The sequence below is a fragment of the Tamandua tetradactyla genome, chromosome 3 (assembly GCF_023851605.1).
Source record: "Tamandua tetradactyla isolate mTamTet1 chromosome 3, mTamTet1.pri, whole genome shotgun sequence".
Classification (NCBI taxonomy): Eukaryota; Metazoa; Chordata; class Mammalia; order Pilosa; family Myrmecophagidae; genus Tamandua; species Tamandua tetradactyla.
The window spans coordinates 177,274,291-177,297,817 of NC_135329.1; the positions used below are offsets into that span (position 1 = coordinate 177,274,291).

The 23,527-nt window shown below is 36.1% G+C and overlaps 1 protein-coding gene across 2 annotated transcripts in view; it reads left to right on the forward strand.

Annotated features, from left to right (window-relative positions):
• Positions 1-23,527, forward strand: part of BMPR2 (bone morphogenetic protein receptor type 2) — a 250,850-nt gene that overhangs the window by 171,814 nt on the left and 55,509 nt on the right. For both annotated transcript variants that reach the window (XM_077154739.1, XM_077154737.1), the window contains exons 4-7: positions 8,167-8,277; positions 9,009-9,100; positions 16,254-16,484; positions 17,140-17,254. In XM_077154739.1, coding sequence (XP_077010854.1) covers positions 8,167-8,277; positions 9,009-9,100; positions 16,254-16,484; positions 17,140-17,254 — 549 coding nt within the window. The remainder of the gene's footprint in view (positions 1-8,166; positions 8,278-9,008; positions 9,101-16,253; positions 16,485-17,139; positions 17,255-23,527) is intronic.

Here is a 23,527-nt window from a genome sequence, read left to right on the forward strand (position 1 = left end):
GCAGGATGTCAGTTTGTCTTACAGCTGCATAATACTCCAATGTATGCATATGCCACATCTCTCAATCCAATCATCTGTTGATGGGCACCTGGGTTGTTTCCATCTTTTGGTGATTGTGAATAATGCTGGTGTGAACATTGATGTGCAAATGTCTGTTTGTGTCACTGCTTTCAGCTCTTCTGGCTATACATCGAGTAGTGCTATTGCCAAGTCATAGGGCAACTCGATATTTACTTTCCTAAGGAATGGCCAAGCTGTCTTCCATAGTGGCTGTACTAAAATTCCCACCAGCCTTGCATAAGTGTCTCAATTTCTCCACATTCTCTCTAACATTTGTATTTTCTTGTTTGTTTAATAGGAGTCATTCTTATAGGTGTGAGGTGATATCTCATTGTAGTTTTGATCTTCATTTCCCTTATAGCTAATGAAAATGAGCATCTCTTCATTCGCTTTTGAGCCATGTGTATTTGCTCTTCAGAAAAATGCCTATTCATAACTTTAGCCCATTTTATAATTGGGTTGTTTGTTCTTTTGTTGTTGAGTTGTATGATTCCATTATGTATACAGGATATAAAACCTTTATTCAATGTGTAATTTCCAAATATTTTCTCCCATTGACTTGGCTGCCTCTTCACCACTTTAACAAAGGCTTTTGAGGTACAAAAACATTTGGTTTGGTAGTACCCATTTATCTATTTTTTCTTTTGCTGTTTGTGCTTTGGATATAAAGTTTAGGAAGCTACCTCCTATTACTAGATCTTGAAGATGTTTCCATACATTTTCTTCTAGGAGCATTATGGTACTGGTTCTTATATTTAGGTGTTTGATCCAGTTTGAATTAATTTTTGTATGAGGTGTAAGGTAAGGGTTCTCTTTCATTCTTTTGGCTATTGATATCCAGTTCTCCCATGCCCATTTATTGAAAAGACTATTTTGTCCCAGTTCAGTGGATTTGGGGGCCTTGTCAAAGATCAGTTGACCATAGATTTGATAGTCTGTTTCTGTGCTCTCAATCTGATTCCATTTTGCCAGATTCTGTTCTGTCTTTGTGCCGGTACCATGTTGTTTTGACCACTGTGGCTTTATAATAAGTTTTAAAATCAGGAAGTGTTAATTCACCCACTTTGTTCTTCTTTTATAGGATGCTTTTAGCTATTTGGGGTCTCTTTCCCTTCTAGATGAATTTGGTAACTAGTTTTTCCAAGTATTCAAAGTAGATTGTTGGAATTTTGATTGGTACTGCGTTGAATCTGTAGATCAATTTGGGTAGAACTGACAACCTAACTACATTTAACCTTCTTATCCATGAGCAGGGAATGTCTTTTCACCTGTTTAGATCTTCTTTGATTTTTTTTAGCAGTATTACATAGTTTTCTGTGTAAAAAAGTCCTTTATGTCCCTAATTAAGTTCATTCCTAGGTACTTGATTCTTTTAGTTGCTATTTTGAATGGAATTTTTTCCTTAACTGATTCCTCGGTTAGGTCATTGCTTGTGTATAGAAATGTTGCTGATTTTTGCACATTAATTTTATATCCTGCCACCTTACTGAATTTGTTTATTAGCTCAAGTAACTTTATTGTAGACGTCTCAAGATTTTCCAAGCATGGTATCATGTCATCTGCAAATAATGAAAGTTTTACTTCTTCCTTTCCAATTTGGATGCTTTTTAGTTCTTTGTCCTGCCTGATTGCTCTAGCTAGAACTTCTAGAACAATGTGGAATTATAGACCTAAGAGAAGGCATCCTTGTTTTGTTCCTTAACTTAGAGAGAAAGCTTTCAGTCTCTCACCATTGAGTACAATACTGACTGTGGGTTTTTCACATATGCTCTTTATCATATTGTGGAAGTTACCTTTGATTCCTGCCTTTTGAAGTTTTTTTATTAAAAAAAAAAAAAAGGTGTTGAAGTTTGTTGAATGCTTTTTTTCAGCATCAGTCAAGGTGATCATGTGATTTTTCCCTTTCATTTTGTTAATGTGTTGTATTACATTAATTGATTTTCTCGTGTTGAACCATCCTTGCATTCCTGGTATAAACCCCACTTGGTCGTGGTGTATAATTCTTTTATTGTGTTGTTGGATTTCATTTGCTAGTATTTTGTTGAGAATTTTTGCATCTGTATTCATTAGGAAGATCAGCCTATTGTTTTCCTTTCTTACAGCATCTTTACCCAGTTTTGGTACTAAAGTGATGTTAGCTTATTTAAAATGAGTTAGATAGTGTTCTTATTTCTTCAGTTTTTTGGAAAAGTTTGAGCTGGAGCTGTGTTCTTTTTGGAATATTTGATAAAATTCCGTCTGTGAAGCCATCTGGCCCTGAGCTTTTCTTTGTAGGAATATTTTTGATGACCGATTGACACTCTTTATTTGTGATTGGTTTGTTGAGATCTTCTGTTTCTTCTTGAATCAGTGTAGCTTGCTCATGTGTTTTTTCAGGAATTTGTCCATTTCTTCCAAATTGTCTAGCTTGTTGGCATATAGTTGTTCATAGTATCCTCATGTTTTTTTTTTAATGTCTTCAGAAATGCCTCTCATTTCTGATTTTGTTTATTTGCATGCTTTATCTTACTTTCTTTGTCAGTTTTGCTAGTGGTCCATCGATTTTATTGATTTCTCAAAGAACCAACTTTTGGTTTTATTGATTCTTTCGTTCTCGCATTCATTTAACTCTGCTTTAATCTTTATTATTTCTCTTCTTCTGTTTGCTTTGGAGTTAGTCTACTGTTCTTTCTCAAGTTCCTCTATCAGTTAAGTCCTTGAGTTTTGCTCTCTCTTCTTTTTTAATATAGGTATTTAGGGCAATAAATTTCCCTTTCAGCGCAGTCTTTGCCACATCCCATAAGTTCTGATATGTTATATTCTCGTTTTCATTTGTCTGTAGATAGCTACTGATTTCTTTAGCAACTTCTTCTTTGACCCACATGTTGTTTACGAGTGTATTATTTAATCTCCATACATCTGCGAAAGTTACCATTCTTTGGTGGTTATTGATTTCCAGCTTCATTCGTTTGTGATCAGAGAAAGTGCTTTGAATAATTCAGCGTTTTTAAATTTATAAAGACCTATTTGTGCCCCGGCATATAATCTATCCTGGAGAATGTTCCACGAGAACTAGAGAAAAATATATATCCTAGTGTTTTGTGTTCTATATATGTCCATTAGGTCTAATTCATTTATCAGATTGTTTAAATTATCTATTTCTTTATTCAGCCTCTGGTTGTTCTGTGTATAGAGGAGAGTGGTGTATTGAAGTCTCCTGCTATTGTTATTGAAACGTCTATTGCTCCTTTCAAACACTCCTTTGCCAGTGTTTGTCTCATGTACTTTGGAACTCCTTGATTGGAAGCATAAACATTTGATTGTTATTTCTTCTTGGTAATTTGTCCTTTTTATTACTATATAGCGTCCTTCTTTGTCTCTTATAATGTCTTTAGATTTAAAGTCTATTTTGTCTGATATTAGTATAGCTACCCCTGCTTTGTTTTGCATGGAACATCTTTTCCTATCCTATCCCTTTCAGTCTGTTTATTTCCTTGCAAATTTGTCACCAGTTCTTCAGATAAGGCCCTCAGACCTTGAAAAGCTTTGGTGATAGTTCCATTTGGGACTGTATTACTGGGAATAAATAAATGTATAACAGCTATCCCTGACCATAATGCTAACGCCTCCATTTTTTGGCTCACATCATGTCTAGGGTCATCCTATTCTCCAGTCACTCAGCTGGTAGCATCCAGTTCTTCTCCTCTTCACTCAACTGCATCCTTGGTGTAACTGATCTGATTTAGCCAATCCACATTTTTGTTAATGGTGATCCACCAGAATTAAGGATGACTTAAATCCTACAGCTACTTAATTTCTAGCCTTTAACTCACCTGGAATTTCCCTTAACACCCCTATATAAACTCGGTCCTCCTCCTTTCTAAATGTCAAAGTGAATGGAATGGCCAATTGGACCAAAGCACAGGTTCCTTTCCATTTCTTGGGTAAAACTGGTCAGAGGATGCCCTTTCCACAATACCACCAAAGGTGTGATTAAACTGGAGAAACTGCCAGTACTATCCTCAGTCACATCCCGTGCTTGGGTATACAAGACCATGATCCCAAGGTCTTGGGATCTTCTTCCTATCTAGAGGGACAGGCAGAGGGGTTTTCTGAATTGAGGCAAGAAGCCGGTATGGCCTTGACTTTTCCACCCCTGACTGGAGGGAAAAGAGAGGACAACATACTGTCATTGTCACCAGGAGTAGTATTCTGAAAAAGAAGTACTAAGCCCTTGAATTCCTTATCATGTTCCTCCATACCCATTGGAAAGGGCATGGCAAGAATAGTGGGTCACCCTGTTGTGCAAGCATAACAGTTGCTTTTGTTTGAACTCTGGACTGTATATTTGATCCAATCCACCCAGGCATTTGTATTTCTGCACCCTCTCCATACCCTTATGATTTGCTCCAGATTTTCTGTTCTGTCCACCCTAACAGCTTTGGGATTATTCTGTATTGGGGCTATAGAAGAGTTAACTAGAGAGGGTGTTATTGGTGTTGGGGACAGGACTGGTATCCTGAACCTTCCTAAAGGGTCTTTTCCAGTGAGGTCTGCCCCCATCCTATATATTCTATCAACTATTACTGCATCTAGGTTGCCATCCCCTGCTGGATGTTTGTCTGCTTTCTTGATGGTTATCACCACCAGCTTACACTACCTTCAGGTCTGTGAAGTTAATTCCATGTCCACAGTTCATCCTTGAAATTGAACAGTCCATCATATACCATCCCAGCAGGGACAAGGAGAGACTTGACTGTAACACCCCCGTACTGGTTCTGGACACAAGTATTTGTTTTTCCCACAGTTGCCATTGATTTGTTAAGTCTCCGCAATCTGCTTTTTGCTAGGCATCAAATGTTAGTCCTGGAGGACAGGACTCCTTCCCTCCAGGCTGTAACCTACCCCTGGCAAATATTTCAGAAAACCTCTTTTACCCCAGACTGCCTCAGCCCAGCATCTCTACCCTCCATCAGCTGCTTCCTTGCAGTAACTTCTCATTATTCAGCCTCCACTCTCCAGCAAATGCATTCTTGTGTAAACTCCTCCTATTTATTATATGCCCTCCAGCATTTATAACCCTGCATGCCTAAGGCAATGTTTAAATTTTCAACTTTACCGATGGAAAGCTGCCAACTCCAAACTTAGCCCCCTATTTCTGAAAACTAGCTAATAGGGGCTTGCCTAAACCTTGCCCCCTAACTCCTTAACCCTAATCAGTAAAAACCCTCTCACCACCACCCCCGCCACCTCGGGGCAACTGTTTTTCTCTTTCGCTTGAAATGCTGCAGAGGTAGTTTTGTTTTTCCCTGAAATAAAGCCTTTGCCTAAACTCTTTTGTTACACCTCCATCTTGATAACTTTGCTGAGTTTACCTTTCATCAAACTGTACAGTTTGGGGCTTTAAACCTTCAGTTACATTCATTATCCATTTGACAGGGCTTTTTGTGTCCCCAATTTGGAATATTATGAGCAGTATAATTATTCTCATTTTTAAATTGGGCCCCAGATCCCTCATCTGTCTTCCTTGGGTAAAACTTTTCTTTGGCCAGGGTCACTATTAACTATGTTAGATTAAAGTACAGAATCCAAACTCTAAATCCGAAGTCCCTTTTACCCTCCCAACCATTGTCTCTTTAATGTGGTTTTAAAGGGTCCGAAGTTGCAGTTATTTCTCAGGAATCAGACTGTGTTGTTGGGTACTTATTGTCCAGCTTAGGTATTTGTCCTTTCACTTGGGTGTAGTGAGCCCAGACTTCTCTGCCATCCAGATGACCATTTCTGTTGTCAACATCCTTCCCAGTCCAGTTGGAGTTTGGAGTCTTTCCACAATTTCATGAGGATCCAGCTGCCAGGTTGTGCTATGAACTTTTATGTACAAATTTTTGCTTGAACACCTGCTTTTGGTTTTTTGATACTGTATATCTAGAAGTGGAGTTTCTGGGTCATTTGATAAATCTAAGCTTATGAGGAACTGCCAAACTGTTTTTCACTGTTGCTGTACCATTTTGCATTCTTACCAGCAATATACAAGAGTTCTGATTTCTCAATACCCTTGTCAACACTTGTTATTTTCTGTTTATTTATTATAACCATCCTATTTTGCATGGAACAGTATCTTATTTTGGTAAGAGATTTTTTTGTTTTGTTTTACATGGGCAGGCACTGGTAATCAAACCTGGGTCTCCAGCATGGCAGATGAGAACTACACCTGCTGAGCCACAGTGGCCCTCCTAAGATGTTTCTTTTCTTTTCTTTTTTTTTTTTTCCTTTTTTGCATGGGCAGGCACCAGGAATTGAACTGGGTTTCCGGTGTGGCAGGCGAAAACTCTGTCTGCTGACCACCATGGCCTGCTCTTTTGGTAAAATGAGTTTTTATATGCAGCTTTTCTTCCTATAATTTACCCTTAAAGTTTAAAAGTAGATACTATTATTAGTATAATAAAATCCATTAATAATCAACAAATTTCCTGCCAATTAAATGTATATTACGGAGTGGGGAGTTTTTCCAAAGGAGTCCATGTGGGAGACCTGGCTTCAATTCCCAGCCCATGTACTCCCTCCCACCCCCCAAAAAAATCAAGAAATGGTGCTGTAATAATAGGATAGTCACATGTAAAAAGAATGAAATGTGATTCCCACTATACAGCATACCAAAAAAAATTGTATTACAGTGTTTATTTGTAAACAAGTGTATATGTACAAGTGTATTTATATAGATATATTGTTTTTTACTTTTTAATATGCAATTGTGCCTAATTTGAGGCAAAGCCACTTATGTAGAGCAGAAATGTCCTTCAGAGGGATTCTTTGCTATATAGACGTCTAGTTTAAATCAACACACAATTACGATGTTCCAAGTATAAAGGCTTTAAAATAGGTATGCTTATTTTGAGTGAATGTAAACAATGATTATATAAGGATTAGCAGTTGTCAGGCTCTGCATCTGGTCACTATTACCAAATACTGCCTGAATTCATTCCACAAAAAAAATAATCAACAATTACTTTATATGTTAACTCATTCCATTTTAGACGGCTCTCTTTGTAAGCAGTTAGTTCTTCTGTATACTGAGCTGAAGACTGCTGTCCTTGAACATGTTAATTAGATCTGGTTATTGTCTCCAGCTGTTCAAAATAAGTCCATTTTTCCACATGAGGACTGCTATCTTACCCTCCCAAGTTTTCTCTTCAATACTTTCTGTGCATCACATTTCAGAGTTCTTATGCTGTCACTGTCCTGGATGTGCTTTAGTTTATGGACATCATTCTAAAGGGCATTGCTCTAGACATGATCTGACTCACAAAATGAAATTAACACATAAAATAATTTACGTGGTCATAATAGCCTTGCAATTTAATATGTGTTCCCATTTTGAAAAATTTGGCTCAGAGAGGTGAGGAAATTTTTCCAAGGTATTATAGTAAGTGGAAGAATGAGATTCAAGTCACATTCATATTTAACTGGATTTAAATAGTTAACTTTTCATATTTAATGAAAAACCAATCTTTTTTCATTAATAATACTATCCATTTTGTTAAACGTAACTATCATATATTGCATAAGAGCCATGTTAACAGACACTACCGCAAACTTTACAGATATTTTCCGATTTAAGCCTCATAGCACATTTGTGAGATAGGGAGTATTATTTTTATAGACAAAGAAATGAAGCTCAGAAAAGTCAAGTAATTTGCACAAGGCCACTGAGCAAGTAGTGTAGAGCCAGCATTTCAACCCAGATAGGAGTAAGCATTATACTCTTCTGCCTATGCTGTTTCTTAATATACATGATGTTTCAATAATTAGTGTCCCCAAATGCTAATTATTAAAATAGGTATTTCGATATCCCCGATATGTATAGGATAATTTGTATGATTTAAAATATATACTATTTGCAATGATCACAAATGATCACAAATTGATGGAGGCAGCAGCATCAGAGCCCTCTCTTGATCTAGATAATCCGAAACTGTTGGAGGTAAGGCTACTATTAATGTTTCTTTCATTTCCTTTAATGCAAAAACCTTGCTGATTCAACTATATATTGATACAGCTTTTCTGAAGGGCAGTCTATCAGTGTTTAACAAAATACAAAAAAAAAAAGTAGACTATTTTTTTTTTCAGGTCCACCTCATTCATTTAACCGAGATGAGACAATAATCATTGCTTTGGCATCAGTTTCTGTATTAGCTGTTTTGATAGTTGCCTTATGCTTCGGATACAGGATGCTGACAGGTAAAAATATCACTTTTTGTCCTATTGTTTATTTAGCATGTTTATTTTTTCCTTTTTAAAATTTCTGTGCTATAGTAGCTCCATCCTTCTCTCTAAAAAACCATTTTTTTCAATTTTTACAAAAATTCAAACATACACAAAATACCTACTACTCAGCTTCAGCAGTTATCACATATGAACAATATTGTTTCATCTATATTTCCCACTCACTCTTCCTTTCCATGCTGCTGGATTATTTTGAAGCAAATCATAGATATTATGTATCTAGAAACACTTTTTCTCTCAAATATAAAGACTTAAAAATATATATAACCACAATTCAATTTTTACATCTTAAGAAAATAACAGTAATTTTTCAACATCATCACATGTCCAGTCAGTTGTAATAAACTTTAGGTCTGATAGGTATTTTAAGAAATCAGAACCTATTCATTCATTTGAATATCTTTAAAAATAATCTTTGAAGCTCTTACATTATTTCTTAGAATTTTAAACTTCTAGGTCTATTGCTGGAACCATTTTACAGAATTCAGCTTTTAAGTTATTTAAGCTATTCATCATTTATCTTCATTTGTAGATGATTCTTAATCTAATAAATAGTTTGATTTCCATTAACATTAAGGATAAATTTTGCTGCCAACTCTTCTATATATTACAATTCTAAATTGTAATATAACAAATGAGTAATAAAGATCTTCATTTTAAGAAACTTCTGATTCCTCTTCCTACAGGAGACCATAAACAAGGTCTTCACAGTATGAACATGATGGAGGCAGCAGCCTCAGAGCCCTCTCTTGATCTAGATAATCTGAAACTGTTGGAGGTAAGGCTACTAGTTTATTATGAACTATGTTTTTTTCTCTCATAATACACCTAAGACAGTGACCTCATTCACTAGCTAATTCACTCATTCATTCAAACAGCATTTACTGAATGTCGATTTTCTATCAAGTCCTATTCTAGGCCCTGGGAACATAGATGAACAATACAGATAGCGCTTTTGGGGCTTACAATCCAGTAGAGGCGATTCTATAAACAGGTAAACAAATGAATGTATAAAATCAATTTGAATACTAGAAAGTACTATGAAGAAAAATAAAGTGGTAAGGAGATAAGAAAGTGATAGGAAGGGGTTGTTATAGAAAGAATTGTTAGAAAAGGTCTCTATGAGGAAGCAACTTTTGAATAACTTGAAACAGTATGGAAGAAAATGCACATGTTAAATTTTGAGATGTGTGTGCGAGACAAGAAATCATAGTAGATGTAAAATATTCCTTGGCTATGTATATGTTACATATTTTATAGGTACATATGAATATTGCATATTCTATAGAAGTTATTTTTAATTTGTTAGGATCTCAGAAACAATTTAAAAAGTCCTCATCATAGTGAGTATTTTTATTGTCTTTATTAGGAAGAACTTTATAACTGTGATCCCCAAATCATATCCTTAGCTAATAGATATAATAGATTTGACTATATAAAACATTTTTAAAGCCTTTTTTTATGGGAAAAATATATAAAGTTGAAAGCTAAATATGGAGAAGGAGCCAAGATGGCAGCTAATTGAGGTGTGGGATTTACTTTGTACTCCAGAGCAATTAGAAAATAACCAGAAACAGTACAGAACAACTGCTGGGGCCACATCAGTGACTGGACACACAACGTACACCAGTCTGAACAAGCTAGACCAGCTGTGATCCCACCAAGAACCGTGAGGCCCCCAACCTGCAGTGGTTGGCGCACAGGCTGGTTCCCAGAGGGGAAAAGAAAAGAGACTTTACTAGCAGCAGGGGGCTGAGCAACCAGGCTCAAACCGGTGGAATTAATTAACAAATTCTAACTACTGAAAATAGGACCCCTGTTCAACTAAACCCTGATTAAAAGCTGAGGTTGATGGTTTTTGCCCCGGCACAGATGGGGCAAGGCTGACAGAAAAAAAAAAAAAAACCAAAAACAGGGTTTTTTTGGATCAGACAGCACAAAATAATTGGAAGGATCTGGGCCCTGAAAGAAAGGAGGGGGCACATAGGACCTGGAGATACACAGAGCAATATACTACCTTAAGTTCTTGATTGACAAACCCGAAGAACTGGGGTCCTGATCTGAAAAGGAGTTTTTATTTTTTCCTTTTCTTTTTTTGTGGCTGTGTTTCTATGGCTTGACTACTCTTTGGATACAACTCCAAGACTTCTCAGGCTCCAACTGTCCCAGGCAAGGACGGAATTAAACTTGTCTGAGAGTTCATCTGGAGGCTGTGCCTTCCTCAGGAGAGGGGTGGGGCCCACTTTAGGTGGAATTCCTCCCTCAAGGAATTCAGATGCAAGGGTCTGGGAAACTGAAGCGATTAAAACCAACCTACAATCTCTCCTCTGTCTCACCCACATCCCCAGCAGGGAGAGTTGACTGAAATTAAAGGTACCACATCACCTTATGCTGGTGGGACTCACAGGCAGACAAAGCGCCACATACTGGGCATGATAGAAAAAGCACAGAGTCTAGAGGCTTCATAGAAAAGTCTTTCAGCCTGCTGGTTTTCACCCTCAGGGAAAACTGACACAGGTGACACTTTCCTCCTGATAGGTCTGGGGTAATGACTGGCATCTATAATACCAAAGTAGACCCTCCTAAGGGGTGAAAAAAGGTACCATACAGGCAGGGCAAGAAACAAGAAAACAAGAACTGGAAAATTCTGATCTGTTAAACAAAACCTAAACTAGGGGTCTAGAATTAGCTGAAATGAAAGTCAAAAAACAAATAGACGGCAAAGTCATCCAGCAAGAAAATCCTAGGTAAAAAAAGTGAAAATAATCTCCAGAATAAACTAATTAAGGTAATTAAATGCCTAGATGCCAGCAAAAAGTAATGACTCATACTAGGAATATTGAAGGTATGGCCCAGTCAAAGGAACAAACCAAAAATTCAAATGGCACCCAGGAGTTGGAACAATTAATACAGAATGTTCAAACAGACATGGAAAACCTCATCAAAAATCAAATCAATGAATTGGGGGAGGATATAAAGAAGTCATGGGATGAACAAAAAGAAGAAATCAAAAGTCTGAAAAAACAAATCACAGAACTTATGGGAATGACAGGCACAGTAGAAGAGCAGAAAAAGACAATGGAAACCTACAATGTCAGATTTCAAGAGGCAGAAGATAGGATTAGTGAATTGGAAGATGAGACATCTGAAATCCAACAAGCAAAATAAAATATAGGGAAAAGAATGGAAAAATTTGACCAGGGACTCGGGAAATTGAATGACAACATGAGGTGCAGATATATATGTGTTGTGGGTGTCAGAAGGAGAAGAGAAGGGAAAAGGAGGAGAAAAACTAATGGAGAAAATGATCACTGAAAAGTTCCCAACTCTCATGAAAGACTTAAAATTACAGATCCAAGAAGTGCGGTGTATCCCAAACAGAACAGATCCAAATAGATGTACTCCAAGACACTTACTTGTCAGAATGTCAGATATCAAAGAGAATTTTGGAAGCAGCAAGAGAAAAGTAATCCATCACATACAAGGGAAGCTCAGTAAGACTGCATGTCTTTCTCAACAGATGAGAAGACAGTGGTATGATATATTTAAGATACTAAAAGAGAAAAACTGCCAACCAAGAATTCTATATCCAGTAAAATTGTTCTTCAAAAATGAGGGGGAAAATTAAAGCATTTTCAGACAAAAAAATCACGGAGAGAATTTGTGACCAAGAGACCATCTCTCCAAGAAATACTAAAGGGAGCACTAGAGACAGATAGGAAAAGACAGGAGAGAGAGGTGTGGAGAAGAGTGTAGGAATAAAGACTATCAGTAAGGGTATAAAAAGAAGAAAAATTAGTTGTGACATATAAAATCCAAAAGGCAAAATGATGGAAGAAAGTATTGCCCGTACAGTAATAGCACTAAATGTTAATGGATTAAATTCCCTAACAAAAGACGTAGACTGGCAAAATGGATTAAAAAGCAGGACCTATCTATATACTGTCCATAGGAGACACATTTTCGACCCAAGAATAAATATAGGTTGAAAGTGAAAGTTTGGGAAAAGATATTTTATGCAAATAACAATCAGAAAAGAGCCGGAGTAGCTATACTAATATCCAAAAAATTAGACTTCAAATGTAAAACAATTAAAAGACAAAGAAGGACACCATGTATTAAATAAAGGAACAATTCAACAAGAAGACATAACAAGCATAAATATTTATGCACCGAGCCAGAGTGTTCCAAAATACATGAGGCAAACACTGAAAAGAGAAATAGACACATCTACCATAATAGTTGGAGACTTCAATTCTCCACTCTCATCAATGGACAGAACATCTAGATAGAGAATCAATAAAGAAACAGAGAATTTAAATAATACAATAAACTAACTAGACTTAACAGACATTTATAGAACATTATACCCCACAACAGCAGGATACATCTTTTTCTCAAGTGCTTATGAATCATTCTCAAGGATAGACCATACGCTGGATCACAACTGAAGTCTCAATAAATTTGAAAATATTGAAATCATGCAAAACACTTTCTCAGATTGTGAAGGAATGAAGTTGGAAATCAATAATAAGCAGAATGCCAGAAAATTCACAAATGTGTGGAGGCTCAACAACACACTCTTAAACAACCAGTGGGTCAAGGAAGAAGTTACGAAGGAAATCAGTAAATATCTCAAGGCAAATGAAAATGAAAACACAGCATATCAAAATTTATGGGATGCAGCACAGACAGAGCTAAGAGGGAAATTTATTACCCTAAATGCCTGTATCAGAAAAGAAGGAGTAAAAATCCTGTTCACTTGAAAGAACTAGGAAAAGAACAGCAAACTAATCCCAAAGCAAGCAAAAGGAAAGAAATAATGAAGATTAGAGCAGAAATAAATGAAATTGAGAACATGAAAATAATCAAGAAAGTCAACAAAACCAGACATTGGTTCTGAGAAAATCGGTAAGAAAATTCAACTTCCCCATTTGTAGAAGGTCTGATATTCTCTCAAGCAGTGAGGACAACAAGATCAATAGGCTAAACCCTCAATCCTGGTGTTTGTTCATATGAAACTTATCCCTGCAAAGGGTAGGCTAAGCCTAAGAGTCACCCCCAGAGAACCTCTTTTGTTGCTCAGATGTGACCTATCTCTCAGCCAACACAGCAAGCCAAGTCACCGCCCTCCCCCTCTCTACATGGGACATGACTCCCAGGGGTATATACCTTCCTGGCAACGTGGGACAGAAATCCCAGAGTGAGCTGGGACTCAGTATCGAGGGATTGAGAAAACCTTCTCAGCTGAAAGGGGGATGAGAGAAATGAGACAAAATAAAGTTTCAGTGGCTAAGAGATTTCAAATACAGTTGAGAGGTTATCCTCAGGTTATTCTTACACAGTATATAGATAACCCCTATTTCGTTTAAGATGTATTAGAGAGGCTAGAGGGAAGTGCCTGAAACTGTAAAGCTGTGTTTCAGTAGCCATGTTTCTTTAAGATGATTGTATAGTGATACAGCTTTTGCAAAATGACTGTGTGATTGTGAGAACCTTGTTCTGATGCTCCTTTTATCTATGGTATGGACAGATGAGTAAAAAATACGGGTTAAAAATAAATAAATAATAGAGGGAACAAATGTTAAAATAAATCGGGTAGAGGGAAATACTAGTGGTCAATGAGAAGGAGGAGTAAGGGGTATGGTATGTATTATTTTTTCTTTTTTCTTTTTATTTCTTTTTTGTGGAGTGATGTAAGTGTTCTGAGAAATGATCATGGTGATGAATATGCAACTATGTGATGATATTGTGAGCCATTGATTGCACACCAAGTATGAAATGTTCATACTTTAAGAATGTTCGTGTTAACAAGCACTCACTACCCTCTCCATGTCTACATGGGACATGACTCCCAGGGGTGTGGACCTTTCTGGCAACGTGGGACAGAAATCGTAGAATGAGCTGAGACTCAGCATCAAGGAATTGAGAAAACCTTCTCTACCAAAAGGGGGAAGAGTGAAATGAGACAAAATAGAGTGTCAATGGCTGAGAGATTCCATACAGATTCGAGAGGTTATCCTGGAGGTTATTCTTACGCATTAAATAGATATCACCTTGTTAGTCAAGATGTAATGGAGAGGCTGGAGGGAACTGCCTGAAAATGTAGAGCTGTGTTCCAGTAGCCATGTTTCTTGTAGATGATTGTATAATGATATAGCTTTCACAGTGTGACTGTGATTATGAAAACCTTGTGTCTGATGCTCCTTTTATCTACCTTACCAACAGACGAGTAAAACATATGGACTAAAAAATAAATAATGGGGGATGATGCTTAGGGGGGCGGGCAATGGTGGCTCAGTGGCAGAGTTCTTGCCTGCCCTGCCAGAGACCCGGGTTCATTTCCCAGTGCCTGCCCATGCAAAAAAAAAAAAAGAAAGAAAGAAAGAAAAAAACTGGTAATAAATGCTTATTTTAATAAGAACTTTCAAATAAAGATAAGCAAAACAGAAAAAAAGAATGTTTGTGTTGTACGTTGATTGGTTTTATTAATATAAAATTTTTTTTTTTTTTTTTTTTTTGAGAGGGAGGAAGGGAAGGAAAGACAGAGAAGGAAGGAAGGATGGAAGGAAGGAAGGGAGGAAGAAAGGGAAACATCTTTAAACATTTTCTTGTTTTATTATATTTTGCTTGTTTGTTTGTTTTTTACATGGGCTGAGGCCGGGAATCGAACCGAGGTCCTCCGGCATGGCAGGCAAGCACTCTTGCCCGCTGAGCCACCGCGGCCCGCCCTAATATAAAATTTTTTTAAAAGCCAAATGTGAAAAAATATTTTCATACATAAGAAAATAATAAACAGCTGGTATAAATCAAGATAAGCCTTTAAAGACAGACAAAAGAAATGAGCTTCCAAGTCACAAAAGAATTAAGTGTAGCAAATAATGTACAATGAGATATCTGATTTAGTAGATTGGTATAAATACTAATTAAAACAACAGGATTTTATCAGGATTGAATAAAAGAAACATTCCCAAACATTGCTGATTTAAGTGTGTATCAGTGCCATGTCTCTAAAGGTTGTATACAACACATTTCTAAAGAGATGTGTCAGTATGTTAAATTTTAACTAACCTAGAAATAATGAATCAAATGTAACAAACATCCTTAAATGAATTCTGGTAAATCCCTAACTAGTTTCAATTAAAAAGTGAGAGGAATCCCCAGAAGCCAAAAATAAAGAGAATGGGTTAGATTTTGCTTGTTCTTAGTGTCCTGAGTTATGTTGGAATGTATCAGGAACATTGTGAATATTATGTTGTGGAGACCCTGAATTCTATTATGTTCCTCAGTATGTTAATTTTTGTTTGTGTTAGTAGGCAGTTAACTTCTTTGGACACAAAATTGCAAACTTATCTCTTGGGCAGAAGCTCAAATTCAGTTGTTATTTTGTCTTTAACTAGAGACTGTCTCATGTATTCATTGGATTTCCCCTTCTTTGATTCCCTCCTTTCTGGGATTCTCCCCTCACTTTCTAGGAGCTGTCCTTGCCCTGAATTTTGTCATCTTGTTCCTTAGGCTAGGAAGACTATGGATTTTCTCTTAAATTTTAGCTCTCCACACAATGCTGATTAAAAGCTGCCCTCAAGCTAAAAGCCATAAAACGGGGTGACTCTCTCCAAGCCATTCCCTTCTTTTACAGTTTAGCTCCCCTCAAAATTAGTCTGCTTTTTGTTCATTCTCCAGTGCCTTTGAATCTTTTTTTTTCTTCATTTTGTTCAGAATCTGTAATTATTATCTGTAGTAGGACTGGGTTTGCTGGAGCCTCCTCAGTCATACCAGAAGTGGATTTTATGGGTTTCTTGATAATGGAGTAATTTAAACTGTAAGCAATAGAAGGCTGTGGCATACCATGTGGGTTCATACATTATAATTTTTAAGCTCAATTGTTGTAATTGTTATATGAATTAATACCCTGCTTTAAAAATTTACAGCTGATTGGCCGGGGTCGATATGGAGCAGTATATAAAGGTTCATTAGATGAGCGTCCAGTGGCTGTGAAAGTGTTTTCCTTTGCAAACCGTCAGAATTTTATCAACGAGAAGAACATTTACAGAGTGCCTTTGATGGAACATGACAACATTGCTCGCTTTATAGTTGGGGATGAGAGAGTCACTGCAGACGGACGCATGGAGTATTTGCTTGTTATGGAGTATTATCCCAATGTAAGTTATTAAAAAGTGAACTGACATTATCTGTCAATCAATGAATATATAGTGGAGGACCACTGTAACATAGAGTGGTATTGGTTATTAATGGTCTGGAGTGAGCTAAGGATCTCATGCCAGTATGTGAATCAGTTACATCATTAATTATACTGTTTAGTTCAGCTTGTTCTCTCTCTCTTTTTTTTTTTGTTAGCAAGACTTTCTCAATTAAGGGAGTAGTGCTTTCGTTGACATTCATTCTGCTTTCAGGTATAACTCCTTTTCTTCCTATTACAGACTGATAATTATCAGTTGTAGATGCACAGTTTGAGTAGCACAAAAACCTTTTCTTTGTTACTTGTAAAGTATACAGTACTTGTATTTTACTGGTAAAAGAAGCAGTATAATTAAACAAAAATTTAAAATAGTTATTTTTCTGTCTTATTTTGATAGATTAAAGAAACTTTTTGAAAAAATAAACATTCATAATTTCTAATATCAGAGACTTAAAAATTGATAAAGCTTAAATTCTCCTTTCCCTTCCATCCTCTTCTTCATATCTTCATTCATAAAGCGTCTTACTTTTTCAACATTCTGAAATGTCATAATTCATTTAGATCATGTTAAAGTAAATGAATTCTACTTTCTTTTTGGTACTGTTTCCTCTATATAGGGATCTCTTTGCAAGTATTTGAGTCTCCATACAAGTGACTGGGTGAGCTCTTGCCGTCTGGCTCATTCTGTAACCAGAGGATTAGCCTATCTTCACACAGAATTACCACGAGGAGGTAAGACAATGAATGAAAGAGGAATGGCACACTTATGCATTCAGAATTCACAAAGGGAATTTTTAATCATATCTTCAAAGTAGATGGATATTTTATATTACAGCAGATTTATTATTAGACAGCTTTTTTGAAAGATATGGCATGAGGAAATGTATTTGAAATGAAAAAGAAAGAAAAAGAACTTCAAGATTCAAAGGATCATGGATCCCTTTGAGAATCTGATTAAAGGTCTGAACTCTCTTCCTAGGTTTATATACATAAATTTAGAATGCATAGAAAATGATGCTTTTTATGATTCTAGGGGATTCATCTCTGGACCTTAAGTTAAGAACCTCTGAGCTAGGCTATGTTTTATCTTCCCTGAATTCATTGTGTTTATTTAAATAAACTGTAAAACATTATCACTTCCTTAGTTTTAATATCACATGAATCCTTATTCTATGGGTTGGTCTTCAGTGTATAAAACCCAAATGTATCTTTTTATAAATCATTGCTTCTATGAGCTAAAATTAGGTCTGGCCAAATCTTTTGGGGTTGGGGGTGATAATAGTGACTTCAATAAGAAAGAAACGGTTTTCTTTCTCATGTATGACTTTAGACGTAGTCAGTCTAGGGTTGGTTTGGTGGCACTATAGTTGTTATCAGGGTTTCAGGCCCCTATATTTCTTCTCTACTATTCTTTAAAATGGCTTTCATTTTCAAGATCACCTCATTTTGTCCACCATGCTGTTTTCTAGTCAGCAGGGAGAAGGCAAGGGTGGTAAAAGAAATTGTTTGCTCCCTTCTACAAAAATCCCACTTTTATGCTTATGTTTTATTTTCCAGAACTTAGTTACACTGCTATATTAGCTGTAATTGAGAATAAGATATAGTTTTTTAGCTGGTGTATTCCTGCCTCAAATAAAATTAGGTTATATTACTAAGTAGGAAGGGGAGAACAGATGGTGGGGAGTCTTGTCTTTGCCTGTGTCACAGACTTCTGTAGTATGTTCCTTATTTTAAATTCTGTGTTTTTAAGCTTTAATACATTTTTTTTCATAGTTGGTCAGGGATCTCTTTAATAAGCTTCAGCATATTAACCTTTTGGACTATGGCCCTTTCTTCTTCTTCTTTTTTTAAAATCTCATAAGGGTTTAATATCCAAAATATATGAAGCTATCTTAAACGTCAACAACAAAAAAACAAATAACCCAACTAAAAAAAATGAGCAAAACCTGAATAGACATTCCTCCAGAGAAGATAAACAAATGGCCAATGAACACATGAAAAGACACTCAACATCGCTAGCCACCAGGGAAACGCAAATCAAAACCAAAACGAGATACCATTTCACACCCATTAGAATGTCAAAAAACAAGACAAAATGAAAAAAAAAAAAAAGAAAATAGGTGTTTGAAGGATATAGAAATCTAGGAATACTTGTTCATTGTTGGTGGTGGCTTCTCAAATTGTGAGGTATAGAATTACTATATGACTTGATAATCTCACTTCTAGGTATATACCCGAAAAAATTGAAAACAGGGAATATGACACCCTGTTGGGTTCTGTTCTGCATCTTCCTAATAATAGCCCGTGAAGCCGAGAACTTCCCATATGTCTCTTAGCCATTTCTGCCTCCTCTTCTGGAAAGTGTCCATTTATGCCCTCTGCCCATCCTTCAGTTGGGTTATCTGTCCCCTTGCTGCCAAGTTATAGAATCTCTCCTTTATTCTTAAATATAATAATTCCTTTTAAAAGCTAGCTTAGCATAGAACTTAAAATACCGTTCTAATTCCCCTTTTCAAGTTTTCCAAGATTCAGCAAGGTTTTAAAGCAAACTCTGAAAAGAATGATTGCCATTAAATAGGAGTTTTATTTAAGCACCACTATTATTCTCAAACATTTCCTATTGTTATCACTAAATAGTTACCTTTTTAATCTGAGTATATTACTGCTATTGAATGTAAGTATTGTAGCTCTTTGAATTTATGGTTTTACCTAATTATTTAAAAAATATTCCCAATTATTCCATACTGTTTTTTTTTTATTAATTAACGGAAAAAAGAAAAGAAATTAACCCAACATTTAGAAATCATACCATTCTACATATGCAATCAGTAATTCTTAACTATTCCATACTGTTTTAAGCATTTTATGGTAATCTTTCAGAGAACAAATATTCTGCCTAGTGTCCTCAAATGTAACTTTACTGTTTAAAGTAGAAAGTTGGTAGCTAGGAATAATATTCTTAATGCTTATATAGCTGTTCGTTGCTTTGAAATAAGGAGGAATTGAACCTATTTATTAATTTGAAATTTAGAGTCATTGGTTTTCCCTATGAATTTTTCCTTATAATAATAGCAGTGCAAGCTTACTATCAAAAATTTGATGAAGGAAGAACATCATACATAGATCACTCAAACCTCATCAGAAAACTACTTGTAACTATTTTTTTGCATATCCTTCCAGCTTCTTTGCAGTGTGAGTGTGTGTGTGTGTGTGTGTGTGTATGTGTATGTGTATGTGTGTAAGTAGCTATAGAGGGACTGATTTTTTCTCAGGTCTTTTTTAAAAATATATATATAATTAAAATAATACCAGAAACACAGCTTCCCAGTTGGAGACAGAACCTCCCAGTCGCCCTGTAACTTCTGTGAGGGACCCAACCGTGGCACGTCATCAGAGCCATCCTGCGCACAACACATGGACCAACCATCAGAGCTACCTCCTATGTCCTCTGGTTGGTCCTGGAAGTTCTGGACACTGCCTATATGGTGACTGCTGATGTGTGAACTGGGCAGGATCCTGTGTGGCAAGCCAGTGGCATCATGAGTCTCCTGCCCTACTTCGATCACGATTGTAGGTCATGGTTCCAAGCAGCTAGGCATCCCCACTGCTAACTTCCCTGAGCAAGTCGTAGATAATCTGACAGCTGATATATCCCCTGGCATTTCTTATGGTTGAGCTGGTGTTGAAATCGAAGATGTCCATAAGATGGTGATGAGCATAGAATGGAACACATAATACAAGAATATGAAAAAAGTCCATGAAAACTCTGATTATGCATAGCTTCAAAGAGGACTTCTATGGGGAAATCTTTAATATGACATCATTGGCTACCTCAGACCAGAAAAGAACTTTGATTCTTTAGTCATTTATTTCAGCAATTCAGTGTGATATTGAGGAAGCTAAGAAACAACTAGAACTGCCAGAACATTTGATTTGAAACTCCAGGAAGACAATTTCGTCCAGGTTCCTAAAAGCAAAATAATGAATGGCCACTGAGAAAAAAATCATCTTATTTGTTCATTTTCTGTTTTCTAGTATTTCACTGCTCATAACTACACAGTCCCATGTTGGCTATGTTTTTTAAAAAAATCATATTCCTATTGTGAATTAGATTAAACAGGCAATGTAAATCTATATTTATGCTTCAACTGTTAAATTAAGCACATTATGCCACAGTACTAAAAAGATTTCATTTAAAAAACAAGATTCTTTTTTCTGTAATATGTTGATTAAAAACTCTTTAAAAGCTTTTTAAAATGACCCACTAGAAAAGTCTTCAGTTTCTTAAGATGGAAATAAAACATATATAAGTATAAGTGAATATGTTTTAAGGCATATCACTAGTTTGAGATGAGACATTATTCTCATAGTAAAATACCAATATATATGTTCTTGTATAGCATGTGCTGTTAAACAGAGAAAGCTTGTAGAAGTAAATGCATTAAACAGAGGTTTGGTAGAGTATCAGAAACCTAAGAGGAAAAATCCAAACTTTATATTTGTGATGTGTGCATTGATTTTTTTGCATTAATGTGTTGTAGTAGTTAGGTTCACGTGTCAGCTAGGCCAGGTGATGATGTCCTGTTCTATTGCTGTGGATTTAAATCATCAGCATGTGAAATACATCTATAGCTGATTACATCTCTGGTTGGCTAAGGAGAGCACCTGATCCTCAATGAGTAACGAATTTAATTAGCTGGAAGCTTAAAAGAGAGAGAAGAAAGCTGAGCTGTTCAGACCCAGACCTTTGGAGATGCAGAAAGGACATTCCCTGGGGAAAGCTATTTGAACCCAGAAGCTGGGAGAGAGGGCCAGCAGACATTACCATGTACTTTCCCAAAACAGTAAATTTGTAACTAAATAAATCCCCTTCGTAAAAGCCAATCTGTCTCTGATGTATTACATTCCAGCAGCCTTCGCAAATGTACAAACACAAGACATGAAGACTTGTGAAATTTCATTTCAGTCATTTCCTTCATGAGATAAAAATCATTGTACTCTGTTCCATTTTTACATAGATTTGCCTCAATTCTAAATGGTCTTGAATCCCTCCTTCTACCATTTTTTATTTGTATTTTAAGACAAAGCAAAATGAGTGTTTTTCAAATATGTAGTTCTCATTTTTGTGTTGGATAACATTCTCTTCTTTTTGTGAGGAGATATTCTTAAACATTTTTGTTGGTTGATTCTTTTTTTCTTTAAATAATTGCCAGTGTTGAGTTTTTGTTTTGGTTTTTTATATTTAGATTAGCTTACAACTGTACACTTAGAGTAAATCTAAATAAATCATTTATATATACCAGTTTCTTAAAAGAATACAAAATTCTTGGGCTTCCTTTCCCCTGAAAATATTTAAGAGCCAATTAAGTTGTGAAAGAGCTTGAAAGTTATTTTTCACATAATTATGTTCCTGAGAAAATCTTAATTTTGTAGTTGTGTATGTTCAATGGCAGTCTAAAGAGTACCTGTGGCTTGGGGGGAAAGCATAAGTAATAAAGTTCTAGTTAAATGAAAATAATACTTATGCCATGCTTTCCTTTGACATATTTGTTCATCCAGGAAGAGCTTTGCCTAGTATATGGGATTAGGATTAAAACATGGCTTTTCTAGGGTACATACATCCTTTCAAACTGGCACAAGTGCTGTGTCACAGGGCATAATCATCATATGTTCTGTCCTTTCTCTGCTCCCCCCTCACGGCTGCCCCCCCAAAAAAAAACAGATGAAAATTAATACTGAGGGCAACTTAAAAGGAAGTTTTTTCTGCTTCACATTGGTGAAAGCAGGAAGAGTAGTGTTTTAAGTCTTATCTTGTCTCATCTCATCATATCTCTTTTCTTCTCTCTTCCCTCCCGCTCCCCTTCTCTTTTCTTTACTTTCTAAAATCATAGCAGGAAGCACTCCCCAGTTTTCCCTTCTGCCTGCCTCACTGACTCATTGTACCTTATCCCCATCTTTAGCTTAGTTTCCCTACAGTGTGAGATCATTTGTTTTAAATATTGAGTTTGTATTAGTATGAAGACATTTTCTAATGTCTCCATGTATTTTCCTATTTAAATATCAGCTACAGATTATACCCCCATAAACTTTTGTTGTGGTTTTATCCAGAGCATGATAGGCAATTCTTATAGGAACTAAATAGGAGCCAAGTTGGTAAAAGCGTTGGAAAATTGAAACAGGAAGTAGAAAGAAGAGAAAATTAGAAATTAACTCAGATATAGAAATATGGTAATTTCTGTATTTTCTTCCAAATGAGCTGTTACTTTATTCTTTATATCAAAGGATCATTATACTTCTGTCTTTAGTTTCCTTGTTGAAATTACAGTCTAATATTCATTAATGAGAGTAATAAATCTATATACTGAGTCTGTTTATACCTAAGTACAACCACACAATAAGCTTATCAGCTTTGTTTTGATTGCTCTATTTCTTTATACACATATGAAAATATTATATAAATTTCAAAAATTGTGCTACAGAATTTTTTTTTTCATTTTCAAAGTTATGGTTTTCTTTAGTGTAAGGTTTATATAAGGTTTCCTTATAGATGTAGGAAAAAATAATGTTTTTCATGAGGGGCTTAGATTAGATTTACTCTCTCAGCAAGCATTTATTTTTCTTTACTCTGTGTCAAGCTTTTTTTTTTTTTTTTAAACATGGGCAGGCACCGGGAATTGAACCCGGGTCCTCTGGCATGGCAGGCGAGCATTCTTGCCTGCTGAGCCACTGTGGCCCGCCCTGTGTCAAGCTTTTAAAATTCCTGTAAAACATATTCTCTGTCTGCCTTCAAATAGCATGTAGTCTAGTGATGAGATTAAACAAGTAATGCATTGAGTGTAATACTGCTTTGTTTCTCTGTAAAAATCGGAACAGGTTTTTAGATCTTGCTGGAGGACACCAGCTTCTCCACTTCTTCTCTCAATCCACTATAAAACTATTTGTAGTGAAATTTGAAGAACTAAGGGTGGGTGTAGAGACACGGCTAAATAATAGAACACATAGAAG